The following is a 16386-nucleotide window of genomic DNA, read 5'->3' as shown; positions in this document are numbered from 1 at the left end:
ACACACCTCTATCTCCACTCCACTGCAGCTCCCAGTAACAGCGTCCACACACACTCTCTCTACACAACACCTGATAATAACCATCAAATCTGTCTGGATGATCAGGATACGACTGGACAGTTTTAGTGGCAGTAATCACCCTGTTGCTCTCAGACAGACGGAGGTGTTTATTCACTTTGTTCAGATCCAGAGAGAGCTGACGGGAATCTGATGGAGATAAAACACATCAGAATCAGCAATTATGAATCTGTTAGATCTTTTCATGTAGCTGAACTCTTCATGTTCAGTGTATATCATCAGAGTCTCAGTACAGATGAGCAGATATCTGTGCAAATCATCATTTACATCATCAATTATAAAACTCTTCTTTCAGCTTCTACAGGAAGAACATGAACACACTCAGTTTTTTTTCTGCTGGTTTTCTTACTGACTTACATTGTAGGAAGTGGTTCCTGGTTCTGGGAACAATGTTGGTGAATGTGACTGTGGAAATCAACAGACATCTCAATCCAGCACTTTCACAGCATCAGCTTCATTCTTCTCATATTCATTATATCACATTAGAGCTACAGATTCTAGTATTTGACACTCTATGTGAACTTTCTAGGAAACCGTTTGGATGATAAAACATCTGCTAAGAACAGAAATGTCCATCTAATAGCTCAAGCACATCAATGGAGTCTCATTGTAGAGTTGAGTAGATTTGCTCAGGAAAAGCAGCTCAAAGGCTACGATTAGATTGAGCATTATTGATAACTTTCGCTCAAGTCCACTCTGAGCCTGTTCTTGTAGATCTGTGTTACCTGCAGGAACTGGATGTGATCCTGTGTGTGCTCCAGCTGCTCCAGCTCAGCGTCTCTCCTCCTCAGATCATTGATCTCCTGCTCCAGTCGCTCCAGTCGTCCTTCAGCTCGACTCACTGCAGTCTTCTCCTGATCTCTGATCAGCCGTATCAGCTCAGAGCGGCTTCTCTCAATGGAGCGGATGAGCTCAGTAAAGATCCTCTCACTGTCCTCCACTGCTGTCTGTGCAGAGCGCTGTTAGGACACACAGTGATTCAGGCTTCAGTGAGTCTGAACTGAGACGGAGACAAACTTCTCTTCTTCTCCAGACTCACCTTATGAGACTCCACAGCCTCTCTCAGCTGCTGAAGATCTTTCTCTCTCTGCTGGATTCTCTGCTGGAGCGTCTTCTGCGTCTCCTTCAGCTGCTTCTGCAGGACAAACAGATGATAGTGAACGTCACAGAAAACTACTGGCACTAAATCATCAAGTGAACAGATGAATCCAGGAAAAGTAGGGAGAGGCCGTTTAAAGGTTACTTATCTGAACTAATAATCAATGGCTGTAGAAGGGAAGATTGATCATTTACTACCATCTTTCATGAATTATCGTGTGATTAAGTCCTGTTTCACACTATAAGTGTAAGTATTATGAAAGTGAAACTGACAGATGTAGAGCTTCACATTGACTTCTGTGTTCTGCGTAATTAAGCTGCAGCTCTAGACAGAAAATAAATGACTGAAGTGAAGCTATAAATGGCTAAAATCATCTGGATTCAGTCAGATTTACTGAACAGAAGTGTTTGTGTGCAGCTGCTGTTCATTTCTGCTGTGGTGAGCAGTGTGAATGCTGTAAGCTGTTAATATGGTGCTGATATATACACATATGAAACGTGTGTCAGCAATATTTCATCAGTGTCTAGTTTTAAATACCTGTTTCTCTGTCCTCTGATCTGCTGCTGATACAATGTCGTGGTTTTTATGTTCAATAACCGTACACAGCACACATATACATTTCTGATCAGTGTGACAGAAAACCTCAAGGAGCTTCTCATGTTTCTGGCAGATCATCTCCTGCAGTCGTCCAGTGGCTTCAATCAAACTGTGTCTCTTTCCTTTAAACCAACTCTCATGTTGTTCGAGGTGATTCTGACAGTAAGAGTTCAGACACACCAGACAGGACTTGACGGCTCTGTATTTTCTTCCAGTACAGACGTCACACTGAACATCTCCAGCTCCAGCAGGAACCACACTTTGAAGTTTAGTCTTCTTCAGTTTCTCCAGCATTTCAGCAAACACCACGTTCTTAAATAAAGCAGGTCTTGGACTGAAGGTCTGTCTGCACTGAGGGCAGCTGTAGACTCTCTTCTCATCCTCCTGATCCCAGCAGTCTGTAATACAGCTCTTACAGTAACTGTGTCCACACTGGATGGCCACTGGATCCTTCAGGAGATCCAGACACACCAGACACAAGAACTCATCCTGAGAAAATCTGGCTTCTGCCATTTTACTGCATGAATACAGAGACACAAACACACAACAGCTCAGCTACACTTCAGTTTCTCTTTCCCTGAACTCATGTGTTTCCTGTTTCCTGGTTCTGTGTTTGAGTGACGCGTGTAAAACAGGTGTGTCTGAGTCTGTAAAACAGGATCCTCATTCCGGAGTTTAGTTTCGACACATCTGGCTGTTATTAAAGTAAACACAAATACCTTGACTAGTTGATTCAGGTGTGTTTAATTACAGATCAAACTAAACTCTGTGGGAAAGTGACTCTCCTGGACTGGGAATGGGGAGCCCTAGTAATGAAATGTCTACTAGATGTCAGTCTCACACAAACACTGTCACAGTGTCTGGTTGTTGTGCCCTGGACTGGCCACTTGATGGCGCTCTCCCCTTTCACTGTTACATGCTATGAACTCTATTTCCCATAGTCCTTTGCCTAGTCTTTTCAGTTCTGATTATCATCACCTGTAGGTCATTTATTCATTATCCCATCACTATTTATACCATGCTCACTCTGCCTTTTGTTGCTGCCGTATTGCACCCATACGTTGTGTTTTCTGTTACCCTGTGTTTTCTATTACCTTTTGCCACGTTTTTGCTTTGTTCTGGATTATTGTTTGAATTTAATTAAACTGCACATGGATCTAATTTTGTCTTCTCCTGGCATTCCGTGACAGAATACTGCAGCCAGTTCTAGATCAAGTTTTTTTTCCCTTCATTGGGACTATGGACCTTCGGATTCCCCCCCCTGCCACAAGGAAGGAGCGAATGGCTCGACACCGGGCTCTTATGGCTTTGCGTCAACAGGGCATGGAGGTAGGAGGTTTTGCCCAAACCTTCTGGACCTTCTCGGTGGGGCTGGAATACAATGATGGGGCACTCAAGGATTTCTTTAATGCGTGCCTGGATGATTCCTTGTCCCATTGGGAGATGTAAGGACTTGGGATCCTGGACTTTTAGGGCTTTGTTGGCGAAGTCAGTGGGCTAAACCAGGCCAACTAGAACCCTTCCACAGGGATTTTCCCACCAGCCCTGGCCTTCCGACTCCCACTGAGAAGCGGAGGGTGAGAAGGAGGAGGGCAGTTAAGTCCACTCCGGTGGTCTCAAGTCTGGTGGTCCTGGAGGACCCGACTCTGGTGGTCTCAAGTCCGGTGGTCCTGGAGGATCCGACTCTGGTGGTCTGAAGTCCGGTGGTCCTGGAGGACCCGACTTTGGTGGTCTTAAGCCCGGTGGTCCTGGAGGACCCGACTCCAGTGGTCTCAAGTCCGGTGGTCCTGGAGGACCTGACTTTGGTGGTCTCAGATGTCGCCACAGAGCCGCCCAATTTCACTGCTGCTGCCATAATCGAGAAGGTCGTCTTTGCCTTTCATCTCAGGGCTGTTCTGTGTGCATGGGCCGCCTCAGAGTCCACTTCAGAGCCTGCTCCAGTTCGGGAGCCCTTAGACAAGCCTGCCGGCTTTGTTCACTTTATCCTTGCCTCCTGCCCTGCCGGCCCCGCCCTGGCACCCTTGTCTACCTCTGTCTCCAGGCCCTCTACCTTTTGCCACGTTTTTGCTGAGTTTTGACTTTTTATTTTTTGAATTAAAGCTGCACTTGGATCTGCTATTTTGTTTTCCTGAGTCATTCCATGACAGAATTGTGCAGCCATCAAGATCCAGCAGCTAGGCTGGGTTTATTGGATTGGGACTATGGATCTTCGGATTACCCCTCCTGCCACAAGGAAGGAGTGAATGGCTCGACACCGGGCTCTCGTGGCTTTGCATCAGCAGGGCATGGAGGTAGGAGGTTTTGCCCAGACCTTCTGGACCTTCGCAGTGGGGATGGAATACAATGATGGGGCGCTCAAGGATTTCTTTAATGCGTGCCTGGACGATCCCTTGTCCCATTGGGAGATGGAAGGACTTGGGATCCTGGACTTTTGGGGCTTTGTCAGGTATCTTTGTCGGCGACGTCAGTGGGCTAAACCAGGCCAACTAGAACCCTTCCACAGGGATTTTCCCACCAGCCCTGGCCTTCCGACTCCCACTGAGAAGCGGAGGGTGAGAAGGAGGAGGGCAGTTAAGTCCACTCCGGTGGTCTCAAGTCTGGTGGTCCTGGAGGACCCGACTCTGGTGGTCTCAAGTCCGGTGGTCCTGGAGGATCCGACTCTGGTGGTCTGAAGTCCGGTGGTCCTGGAGGACCCGACTTTGGTGGTCTTAAGCCCGGTGGTCCTGGAGGACCCGACTCCAGTGGTCTCAAGTCCGGTGGTCCTGGAGGACCTGACTTTGGTGGTCTCAGATGTCGCCACAGAGCCGCCCAATTTCACTGCTGCTGCCATAATCGAGAAGGTCGTCTTTGCCTTTCATCTCAGGGCTGTTCTGTGTGCATGGGCCGCCTCAGAGTCCACTTCAGAGCCTGCTCCAGTTCGGGAGCCCTTAGACAAGCCTGCCGGCTTTGTTCACTTTATCCTTGCCTCCTGCCCTGCCGGCCCCGCCCTGGCACCCTTGTCTACCTCTGTCTCCAGGCCCTCTTCCGCTACACGGGCCTGGCCCGCCATCCCTCCCCCTGATCTGCCTCCTTTCCACCTCCCTCCTGAACTTTTGTGCTTTCTGGTGGAGCGTCTGGTATCCGCTCCTTAGAGGAGGGGTAATGTCACAGTGTCTGGTTGTTGTGCCCTGGACTGGCCACTTGATGGCACTCTCCCCTTTCACTGTTACTTGTCATGAACTCCATTTCCCATAGTTCTTTGCCCGGTTCTTTTCGTTACTGATTATCATCAGCTGCTGGTCATTTACCCATTAACTAATCACTATATATATCTTGCTTGCTTTGTCTTTTGTTGCTGCACTATTGTACCCGTTTCGTTGTGTTTCTGTTACCCTGTGTTTTGGATTACCTTTTGCTCTGTTTTGACTTTTTATTTTTTGAATTAAAGCTGCACTTGGATCTGCTATTTTGTTTTCCTGAGTCATTCCGTGACAAACACTTAACACAAGTTACAGAGAAGTAGGACAACACCCTTAAAACTACACTAATACTGCATCCTAATTACTACACATGTACTGCAGAACTGAAAACTGTGTCCAGATTTACAGTTTCTTCATGATCACACTGATGGATGTGTTTTCTCAATCTTCAGTCGGCTGGTAGGAGCCGTCACTGACGGGTCATGTGACCTGCACCATGTTGAACCTCTTTGGTGGTCAGTCTCCTCCCTGGAGTCCTCCTCCTTGTTGGTAGCTGGATGTCCTCTCCTAGGAGCCACCGCCGGAACCATCGGCTGATCCAGGTCCCCATGAGCTGATTTAAGTCGATCAACAATAACTTGTTCAGGATGGCCCCCAATATCGACCAGCAATGTTTCTCCTCCAGAACACAAAACAGTCCATCGTATGGGGGACACAATGACTTTTCGTGAGGGTCATGATGAATGAACAAACTCAGCTGTAGAGAGGTCCTTGGAGATCCAAGCTGCCATCAGGTCATTCTGAGACGTAGGAACTGACCAGTTTATAAGGCAATATTATTTCACTTTGTTGGGTTTTTGTAGTGCTGTCATGCACAGAGCGCTGGATATTCACTCCCCTCACCTACAATCCCTGCCGGACCTGAGACTCGAACCCGCGACCTTCGGGTTACAAGTCACGAAGATTGCATTATTAAATACAATCAACGTAACTGTAAAACAAACATTCTTTTCAATAAATTAAAAATCTAAAGTGAACAGACTTTGGTAGCTTACTTTAACTTTTTTCCCCTCTTTTAAATTTTACAGTTTTTTCCCCCTCTAGAACATTATAGAATTTTAAAATATTAACGTGAAGAGGAAAAAAAGAAGTGCATTTATATATAATTAACAAACTGACATTAAAATAATTTTTCCCCCTTTTTTTACCAATATGATTATCAGCTGCGATCTCACTAAATTAACAGCATTCCCTTTTAATTACAACAGTGCAAACAAGTCAGAAGGTTATTACGGTTAGACGAGAACCTATTAACATAACGTGGTTGAGGTACACAACTCAAACCTGTGCTGCAAGAGTAAGAAGTACACGTCATGCTTTGGCCCAAAGCTCTGTCTAATCCAGAGTAACCCTGTTACCACTGAAGTAATGAAACCCTGTTACCTCTGTAGTAGACGTTCTGTCCTGTCGCCCTGGCTTGTTCCATCTTCGGGCATGCAGCTTTGCAGAAGTCTTGTTGAAGTGAATACCCAAGTCTTTGTAGATCTTAGAGTTTTTGGACAGTTTCTAGATGGAGTCCCAGTGGAATCTCATGGTGAACTGGATGACAATCTGACGGTCTCTCCCCTCTTCTTTCCTTCCAATGCAGTGAGCGGTATCAGCTACTGTTATGTGGGAGTGTTCTAACTTGTGTTTTGTTGCAGTTACTCAGTAGCTCACCTGCAATCAACAGGTTAATTGATGTCACCTGAAAGGAGCCATTTTAAACTCCAGGGGCCTCATTTATAAAATGTTGCGTATAAACCGTTCTAAATTTGTTCTAAGATCATTTCTCAAAAGTGCGTAAGTGCGATTCAGAGAAAACGAACGTGCGCACAAAAACACGTGTGTATGCCTCTCTTCCAGATGTGATATTTATAAATCACTAATGATCTTGAAATTGTGCGCAGCTGACTGGTGTCAGATCTCCGCCTTGTAAACGCCCCCTAATTGATATCATTACCATATAAAAGAGCACACGCCAATATCAGACTTTCTATGCTTGAGAATGACGAGCACAACGAAAAAAAAAACTTTACTGAGTGTGAAATTGAGGTCCTGCTGGCAGATGTCACGAATCCTGTCAATGGACATCCATCCGCTCGCCATCAGAATCAGAATCAGAATCAGAATGAGCTTTATCACGCTCACCTGAAAGCTATTACATACACTATATAAATCAGTCTCACACCACCATTCACTGCCGAGTATTGTTTAGCGTTTATCACTGTTTAGTTGATAGCTACTTTACAGAGCCTGCTCTATCTTTCCCAGTTTATTCAGTCTTGACTTGCCTGTTTTTCCCGTGTTTTGATTCTCGCCTGTGTATTTCGGATTACCCCATTCGTCTTGCCATTTGGACTCTGTTTGCCACTGCCTGGATTATCGCTGTGTACCTGGATTATCTCTCTTTGCCTTGTCCTGTTGGATGTTGTTCACCGTCGATCGACCCAAGCCCGTTTACTGGACTGCTCTTGTGTTTTGCCCATACCATGCCTGTTCGCTGGTGTTTCGACCTTGCCTGTGTTTGTGACCACGTCTTTTAATAAAAAGCTTGCATATGGATCTGCACGTCTCGTCAGCTCCGTAACAGCGGAGGTAGAGATTCGTGCTGGACGCTTTTTATTTAATAATGTGTAATTATTCTGTGGACAAACAATGTGTGTGTGGTTATATTTTTTTATATTATCAAAATTACTACTTCTAGAAACAACAGTAATAATAATAGTAATTATAAAACAATTAGGTTTCAAGTAAGAATAAACTACGAATTCAAGTAAAATTTTGTCATTTTATAAAAAGTGAGCCATCCTACTTTTAGTCAAGTCAAGTCAAGTCAAGTCTGCTTTATTGTCAATTCTTCCACATGTACAGCACATACACACATGACAACTAATAAAAAGTTTAGTATCACGAAATTCTTGCAAAACTTTAAAAAACATTATTGAAAGGAAAATTGGAAAATTTTCATATCATAATAAATGATTACACATTTATGGTCTCCGGTCTGAAAAAACCTGCATGTGATTTGGCATTTCTTTATATTTACAGTTTACTAAAGCAGCTCAAATGTGCTTTTAATGTACTGACACAAAAATATATAGTGTATTTTATACAAATATAACTGATGTAAATGACAAGGACAAAGTTTAAGGCTGATGTCTCTATTCATTTTCACGGAAGCAATTATTGCACGACATCTTATAGGCTACACAGACAAAACAGTCGGAGAAGCGTTTTCTATTTTACGCATTAGTAGTGTAAGAATTACAGAACCTCAGCAAATATGCATCAGTTCCGAAACTCAGATACTTTGATCTCCTGAGAAACAGACAATACAAACTTACACGGGCATGTTGGAGAAACCCCATAGAGTGGCGGTGCAGGAAACGCCTCTCTCACATATGCATCAGTTCCTTTTCATTTCCTTCCCCACACCCATCTCTTCACCCAGCTCACTCAGAATGGTCAATGGTAGAATATAATGTTCTATATGAATGCAAATAAGATTTACAGTCATGTTTGGTATCATTTGAATAGTCTCAGGGCGAGTGGTACAATGGTCTTAATCTTACAAAAGTAGACTAAAAGATAATACAGATCCTAAGAGTTAATTTGATTTATTCTGACTTACTCTGAAATTATTTCCTCAAGTAGATTAAGTGAAGGCGTATGTTTCCGCAAATCTGCGACCAGGGTTACGTGCATACTAGATCTCAGGTTAGATGAAGCATGGGGCGCATCAGGTGAGATTATAGGTTTCTGACTAACTGCTTGACCTAGTTAAGTTGTACTCAGTTACGTTAACCATGTATATGATTTCAGCTTCAATTAAGTTGTACGTAGTTATATTAACTATCGGGGGCTAGACTAAGGGTCTAGCAGAACCGCTGATTAATGTTGGAGTGTTAATTAAGTTGTACGTATTTATATTAACTATCGGGGGCGAGACAGAGGGTCTAGCAGAACTGCTGATTAATGTTTGAGCATTATATGGGTAACTGTAGGGGGCTAAACAGACCTACTATTTAAAGCATATTAAATAGTATTAGCCACAAACCTCTGAATAAGGATCAAACTGGCGAGTTTTGTGATCGTGGGGCCCGCGCGTAGCGGCCGCCATGAGGCACCCTGAGCGACATAGATTCCTAATGAACGAGTAGATATAAAGTAAAGAGTTAACTAGAATAATCGAATGTCAGAATAATTAGAGACCGACAAACAACCAATTTGCCTTTCAACCTAAATTCGAGGTCATACTAAAATGGAGTCAGATTAGATAATAAAATGGAGTCAGATTTGAGTTAAACCTAAATTGAATAACTCTGCACGCTGAAAAGACCGAACACGCAAGAAACCTTCATCCACCACTGGATACCTTCCTTGGGCCAAGTGCGTGGACCTTACAGTAGTAAATCAAGACTTCGCAAGTTCTCTTGTAAAATAAAATAATAAAAAAACAACATGGAATAAACTACAGAAAGCGAGTAAAGAACTCTCAACATCAGGCTACTAAAAAGGTCAGTTTAATCTCCCAAAACCTCCCGTTAATAAAAAATCTGACTACACTGCACAGTTAATCTCTTACACTGCATCTTTGTTGTTTCTGATGAATTCGGTGCTTTTATTATTATTGCAGCTCAGATGTTCAAACAGCTGCAGTACTCCGGCTTGGTCTGCTCAGACCCTGACGTGACGGTAAGTACTTTTCCTCGTCAAAGACCATTCTTATAAATATGAACGTTGCTGTGGATTTTAGCGTACGCACACTCTAAGATCAAATCTGTGCGTACACATTTTATAAATGAGGCCCCTGGACACATGCTCTCACTCTCTCTCTGATCCTGCAGCCAGCTTGGCAGTAGCTGGGCTTGTTTTCGTAAGTCCCTTCTTTTTTTCCCCTTTTTGTTATTTAATAAACCTTATTTTATTTGGCAAACTTGTTTTGTGTCCTTGATGTTGCTTTCCTAGAGCCAGGGTTGTAACTCTACCGATTCCATCAAAGTGTTCCTCTGTGGTGCTAATTTGGACCGGATCCTCACAACAACATCTCGGGTTCTCGTCAACTTTTTCTTTTACACCATGTATTTTAAGGTTCCAGCGTCTCTTGTAACGCTCTAACTCCGTGACTTTTCTTTCAGCTCATTGTTTTGTTTTACTAGACGGGGCATTTCTTTTTCTGTGGCTTGTATCCTGACTTTGCACTCTTTAATCTCAGTGGCATTCAGCTCCTCTAGTCTGGTGATGTAGCCTCATTTGGTCTCCGAAGCAGTCACTTTTGGAGGTTAGCTTTTCAATAGCTTCAACAAGTGATGCGTTTAGAACTTCAGACGAATCCGATGAGGTTTTTACCTTCGATACATCACGCCATCATGTGTGTCCGGAGCTGTAGTCTGTCCAGCGGGGCTGCTGATTACTGGTTTAACTGTAAGCATGATAAAACAGCTTTGTGGTCCCAGCCTGACACGTTCATTGCTGGCCATAGGGATCGTGCAGAGGACTGTTTCTTGTGGTATTTTCCATGACGGAGCCCTCCACACTGACAGGAACAATATTAGCTACACGCTGTTTTTGATGTTGCACTGTATACATAAACTGTGAATTTGCACTTGCAGAAAATAGTTTAGTGGGAATCATCCTCAGTCTTGAACTTGGTAAAACAATTATCTTTATTTAAAATGTTTCAAGTCTTAATACTTTTCCTTTTGTTATACTAGGATAAATCATACTGGCCGCCTCAGTGACAAAACATGTGAAAGAACCCTACAGTAAAGCACAGTCACATCAAATAGATCGTTAAAGGTTTGGAACTGTTTTCTGCCAAAATTAGACACATCTGAAATTCTGTGTTTAGATGAGTAAATACAGCCAGTGGCAGCAATATTCACTCGTGAATGTAATGATAGGAACAGCACTGTGATAAATGTTTAGTGAAAGCGGACGGAGCGCCGCCTGGAGCACGAGCGCGTCACTGCCTGATGACGCCACCCGCCCAACGACGCGTCACACTGTGTTCCTCCAATCAGGAGCGCTTCCTGTCAGGACCGGAAAGAGGATGAAATGTTCGTGCTGAACCAGACAGATTTGATTCTTTAGCGATAATATGTGTGTGATGTAACGTTAAATATGTTTTTGCCTTATATTTGTGTCATGACATCAGATTCAGACGCGACAAGAAGAGTTCAGTGAAACTAGCGAACAGGGTTTAATATGATGGACCGGAGCTGGTTCACACCGAGCTGAAGCTAAAGTTAAAGCTAAAGCTAATGTTGGATTAAACACGGCTCGCTTCTCCTGAAGAGTGTTAAACAGCGACGCGTTCGAGAACCGCAGGAGAACCCGCCCTCAGATGAGCACCGGACGCCGAAGCTGAAGCGGCTCGTGTGACGGTAAACACGCCGCAGCGACACCGGATCCGCTCGGCGATGAGTCCGCAGAAGAAGATGAAGAAGCGGAAGGAGCTAAACGCGCTCATCGGCCTCAGCGACAGCCGCAGGAAGAGCAAGCAGAGCAGCGGACACCGGCTGCTGCGGACCGGGACCGACACCGGCACCGAGAGCGAGGCCGAGTCCGGCGCAGAGGAGCGGGGCTTCGGCCGCGGCCTGCTCGGGACGTGAGTGTGCTCGGATATATCATACAGTCTTGCTCAGTCGCTTTGGTGCATTTCTCCAATCATCCTTAATATCTGCAATGAAGTGTGTGCATTTCCCAAAACTATCCATACTAAATATAAACATGAATCTCTCAAAATTAAGTATTTATGTCAATGAACATATCAGTGCCATCAGAATTAAAAGTCCTTGTGTCATTGTTTACAAACAAGATCAGACACGCTCAGTCATGTTGTCAGTATAACAGTGCTCTCTGTTAGTAACACCTGATGTAAACAGTTAGGATGCGGTTACTGTACTGACATGCACTTCTTCTGTGTGCCATATATCTGTTTCAACAGTACACATTTACACATTACTGTACGTGGGATATTGATTGAAAGAGACTGGATAGGATTCAGTTACACTGTTATTAGTGGTCTGACAAAATAACAGAAAACACACATCACAACGTTGTGATCGAAAAAGAAATATGGGCACAAAGGTGAAAATACATTATTAGAAAGACTAACGCAGGTAACAGCGCTGTATGAGGAGTTAGAGAGCTGGTTTATCATTAGCTGATCTGCATTCTCTTCATTAGTGAAAGCCAAGATTCACCTCCACAATTCATGACAGATTTACAGAAAGACTGATAGAAATATGTAGAAAATATGTTTGACAGTTTATGACAACTAGATGGACTATTTTGTGTTTAATTGCTTATACGACGAACTAAAGACTGGATGTTTTGAGGGCTAAGAGAACAGAGAACTATAATTAATACATTTTGAGCAACATGACATTAGCAACTGATAATGTAGGAAACCACAGACAAATATACATCATCATTTTCATGAATGTAGCAAAGCAATCGCAACTTGTTCAAAAGAATGAGAAACTGCTTTTATGATGTGCACAAGTGACTAGCTGATGTGGAGGTTAAACAAGTAGTTTTATGAATTTCATTTCTGATCTGAGAAATGCACCAAAGCCACTGAGCTATAGAGATCATATTCACAGTGAGTGCGTAAGTTTGCCTCGCAGAGATGGACAGATATTAACATCTATTCCTCAGTGATATCTGAACCGACACGATTCATTCTCCTGGTTCTTCATGTTTCCTTCTGGATCATCACTGAATGTTAGCAGTGTTTGTAATGGTTGTGAAAGCTGGATCTCAGTACAGTCACTGTTGTGAAGAGCTCAAATGTGCAGAAGATCTTGAGGATTTTCTCATGAACAACATTATAAACCACACAGTTACGCTTTAGATGAGGGAACACAACTCTCTGTGAAGTATTTGCTGATCAGTATGCATATTAGTAGCATATAGGCTGTTTGTTATTATTTATTATATTGTTTGTACTTATGCACATATTAACGTCTTATTCTGCATGATCATATTTTAGATTGCTGAACCCGACCCATACCTAAACACAACTACTACAAGCTTACTGACGGTCAGCGAGCAGTAATCAGGAGTTTATGGAGGGAAAACTCTTGGTTAATAGTGAATAGTGTCTAATAGTGTCATCTAAACTTTTACTAAACACAAAGTGAGAGATGCAAAGTATGGAAAGTATTTTCTGCCAATTTTAACTAAATCACTTCAATTATGAAAATGAAATTTTGACAGTCTTGCCTCGGGATTGCAGTGAAAAATTGTTTTTGAAATTGTTCAATCTGGTTTTAATTTTTATAATTGAATTGATGTATTTAAAATGGTCAGAAAATAGCTTCCATCCAGACGAGCCGAGATGAAGCTCCTCAGATCAGTTCAGTTATTATCGTGTCTTCAGGAATAGACACATCAGGGAAGGACTCATTAAAAATGAAATGACATTTCACAGGTTGGTAACTTCAGGTGTAAATGCACTACAGTGTGTTTAATTTAGCTTCATACTGATCTACACTCTGAGGTAATCGTTCCTCACATGGCCTGTTTTATTATTATTGCAGCTATAAATACTATTAAAGTGTGAGGAATGAGCTGTCTGTGCGATCGAGAAGACGAAGATCACAGTTTCTTCTACTGGATTTGTTGCTTTAAGTTTAAGAAGAGAAGGAAAGCTTTCCCGCTGTCATCGTCTCAGATGTCGGTGCACAGGTCTGTAACACACAGTAGAGGGAAACTGGCACAGAAGCGTCTCTGAGCGCTGAAACAGGTCATGAAGTCCGGCTGGCTGCATGTTATCGAGAGCTAAAGCAGGACAGGGTGATCAGAACACACCTACTTTACATACACAGATAACTGGACACAAAATAATGATTTGAGTTGAAATACCTCGCTAGTAATAAACTCCAAACATCTGCATAGAAGATCAGATCCTTGCAGTGGGTTTCTAGTCGTGACAGTCATGTGGAGCAGCAGCGAGAGAGAGAGAGAGAGAGAGAGAGAGCAGGATGATGGTCTTCAGCGCTGAGACAGACGAGCTTCAGAGATCAGATGGTGTTTGTCTGTGTTCTGCAGGAGCTCGCTGCGGTGCTGCTCGATCTGTTACCCGCTGTGTGTGTTCGTGCTTCTGGCGGCGTGTGTCATGGCCTGCGCTGGACTCATCTGGATGCAGATCGCCCTCAAAGAGGACCTGGACTCCATGAAGGAGAAGATCCACATCAGTACGTGCACCGCTGCTGCTCAAGGCAACATCAGATCAAGCTGGTTTACTAGGGATGCACCGAAAGCAACATTCCAACATTCCCAACAAAATGAAGCACTGGGCCGAATAACGATCACGGGTTTCCGTGTTTTTTCCCCCATGTATTTGGATAATTTTTTTCACCATTGCATAAATTAAATAGCCAAAATGTGATTTTTACAGTTTTGTCTTGCTTTTTAAAGAAAAAATCAATTACAAAATAACAATTTAGAAATATTTATTTAACACTGAACATTTTTTAACATTATACCAAACAAAGCACAATTTAACTGAAGTTACTAAAGTGATATTGTTTTGGTAATTTTCTTGAATCAGGCATGTATGTTTTACTGTGCAATAAATGCAGCCTCGCTGAGCAGAAGAGACGTCGTTTAAAACATTAGAAAATATTACAGATCCCAATTGGAACACTATGTGTGAATGTATTAATAGAGCTGTTGTAATTATTATTATTATGCTTTTTTATTTTATTTTACAGAACAACAGAAAAATTACAATAGCGTTTATGAATGTTGATGGAGCTGTTATTTTGGCAGAAAGCCGCAGAAAGACCTCAGTGCTTTCACACTGCGACGTGTCTGCAAACTCTATTTGATCGTGTCACGTCATTGTTCAGTACAATTTATTCAGTCTCTTCTCTTATTCAGCCAAAATTTTTTTTGCTATTTGTGGCTGAATAATTTCGGTTGCCGAACATTCGGTGCATCCCTATGATTTACTGCAGCTAATGATCCTGCTCTAACGATTCATCAGTCATGTTATTACAAAGAAAGACACATTAGTCTGTATGATAGTTATCTCCACTTCTTCTGCCATCACTCTCTTCATATAGACACACTTCACCAGCCGATCAGTTGAATTATCCTGTTTTTATGGACTGTGTTGCATCACAGATGTGAACAGTGTTTCATGTTGAGTTTAGAGACGCCTGAGCATTAATGGTTGTGATGGTCTGGTTGGTGTTTGACAGTGGAGAGCAGTCAGAAGCTCTCATCACACGAGATCCTGAAGCTCAGTGAAGATCTGAAGGACAAACAGATGAAGCTGGACGAGCTGGAGAGCGGAGACAGAGGCCTGGCCAAACTCTGGTCCAACCTGAGCGAGATCAATCAGAAGGTACTGAGCTCGTGTGTGTGTGATGAGCTACACGCTCCTCTCAGAGTGGTTTAGCAGTGAAACACATGAAGATCTGAGAACAGCACTCATGTGTCAGTATCAGTGTGATGGTGTTCATGTCTCTGCAGCTCAGCACTCTGGATTCTGCTGTGAATCACCTGAAGACCAACATCAAATCCTCCTCTGATCTGATCACGCTGCCGCGGACGATAGAGGAGCTGCAGAAGGTGTGTGTGTGTGAGAGAGAATGTGTGTCTGTGAGAGAGTGTGTGTGTGAGAGAGAGAGAGAGAGACCGTGAGTGTGAGTGTGAGTGTGAGTGTGTGTGTGTGTGTGTGTGAGAGAGAGAGAGAGAGAGAGAGAGAGAGAGAGAGAGAGAGAGAGAGAGAGAGAGAGAGAGAGAGAGAGAGAGAGAGAGAGAGAGAGAGAGAGAGAGAGAGAGAGAGAGAGAGAGAGAGAGAGAGAGAGAGAGAGAGAGAGAGAGAGAGAGAGAGAGAGAGAGAGAGAGAGAGAGAGAGAGAGAGAGAGAGAGAGAGAGAGAGAGAGAGAGAGAGAGAGAGAGAGAGAGAGAGAGAGAGAGAGAGAGAGAGAGAGAGAGAGAGAGAGAGAGAGAGAGAGAGAGAGAGAGAGAGAGAGAGAGAGAGAGAGAGAGAGAGAGAGAGAGAGAGAGAGAGAGAGAGAGAGAGAGAGAGAGAGAGAGAGAGAGAGAGAGAGAGAGAGAGAGAGAGAGAGAGAGAGAGAGAGAGAGAGAGAGAGAGAGAGAGAGAGAGAGAGAGAGAGAGAGAGAGAGAGAGAGAGAGAGAGAGAGAGAGAGAGAGAGAGAGAGAGAGAGAGAGAGAGAGAGAGAGAGAGAGAGAGAGAGAGAGAGAGAGAGAGAGAGAGAGAGAGAGAGAGAGAGAGAGAGAGAGAGAGAGAGAGAGAGAGAGAGAGAGAGAGAGAGAGAGAGAGAGAGAGAGAGAGAGAGAGAGAGAGAGAGAGAGAGAGAGAGAGAGAGAGAGAGAGAGAGAGAGAGAGAGAGAGAGAGAGAGAG

The 16386-nt window shown here is 43.5% G+C and overlaps 2 protein-coding genes across 8 annotated transcripts in view; one reads left to right on the top strand and one right to left on the bottom strand.

Moving 5' to 3' along the window:
* LOC107698926 (tripartite motif-containing protein 16-like) overlaps window positions 1-2411 on the bottom strand; it is a 4437-nt gene extending 2026 nt beyond the window's left edge. The window contains exons 1-5 of the mRNA XM_016500067.1: window positions 1715-2411; window positions 1118-1213; window positions 758-1037; window positions 436-483; window positions 3-207 (exon numbers count right to left, since the gene is read on the bottom strand). Coding sequence (XP_016355553.1) covers window positions 3-207; window positions 436-483; window positions 758-1037; window positions 1118-1213; window positions 1715-2287 — 1202 coding nt within the window. The 5' untranslated portion in view covers window positions 2288-2411. The remainder of the gene's footprint in view (window positions 1-2; window positions 208-435; window positions 484-757; window positions 1038-1117; window positions 1214-1714) is intronic.
* An 8578-nt stretch (window positions 2412-10989) lies between these two features.
* LOC107698955 (EF-hand calcium-binding domain-containing protein 14-like) overlaps window positions 10990-16386 on the top strand; it is a 13379-nt gene continuing 7982 nt past the window's right edge. For 3 of the 7 annotated variants that reach the window (XM_016500092.1, XM_016500097.1, XM_016500096.1), the window contains exons 1-4: window positions 10992-11605; window positions 14056-14201; window positions 15213-15358; window positions 15487-15585. In XM_016500092.1, the coding sequence (XP_016355578.1) occupies window positions 11418-11605; window positions 14056-14201; window positions 15213-15358; window positions 15487-15585 (579 nt within the window). In that variant the 5' untranslated portion in view covers window positions 10992-11417. Of the gene's footprint in view, window positions 11606-14055; window positions 14202-15212; window positions 15359-15486; window positions 15586-16386 lie in introns of all 7 variants that reach the window. The other 4 variants (XM_016500094.1, XM_016500095.1, XM_016500093.1 and 1 more) reach the window with 2 other exon arrangements.

Source organism: Sinocyclocheilus anshuiensis, unplaced genomic scaffold (genome assembly GCF_001515605.1).
Source record: "Sinocyclocheilus anshuiensis isolate Anshui unplaced genomic scaffold, SAMN03320099.WGS_v1.1 scaffold270, whole genome shotgun sequence".
Taxonomy (NCBI): domain Eukaryota; kingdom Metazoa; phylum Chordata; class Actinopteri; order Cypriniformes; family Cyprinidae; genus Sinocyclocheilus; species Sinocyclocheilus anshuiensis.
This window is presented reverse-complemented; position numbering and strand designations above follow the sequence as displayed.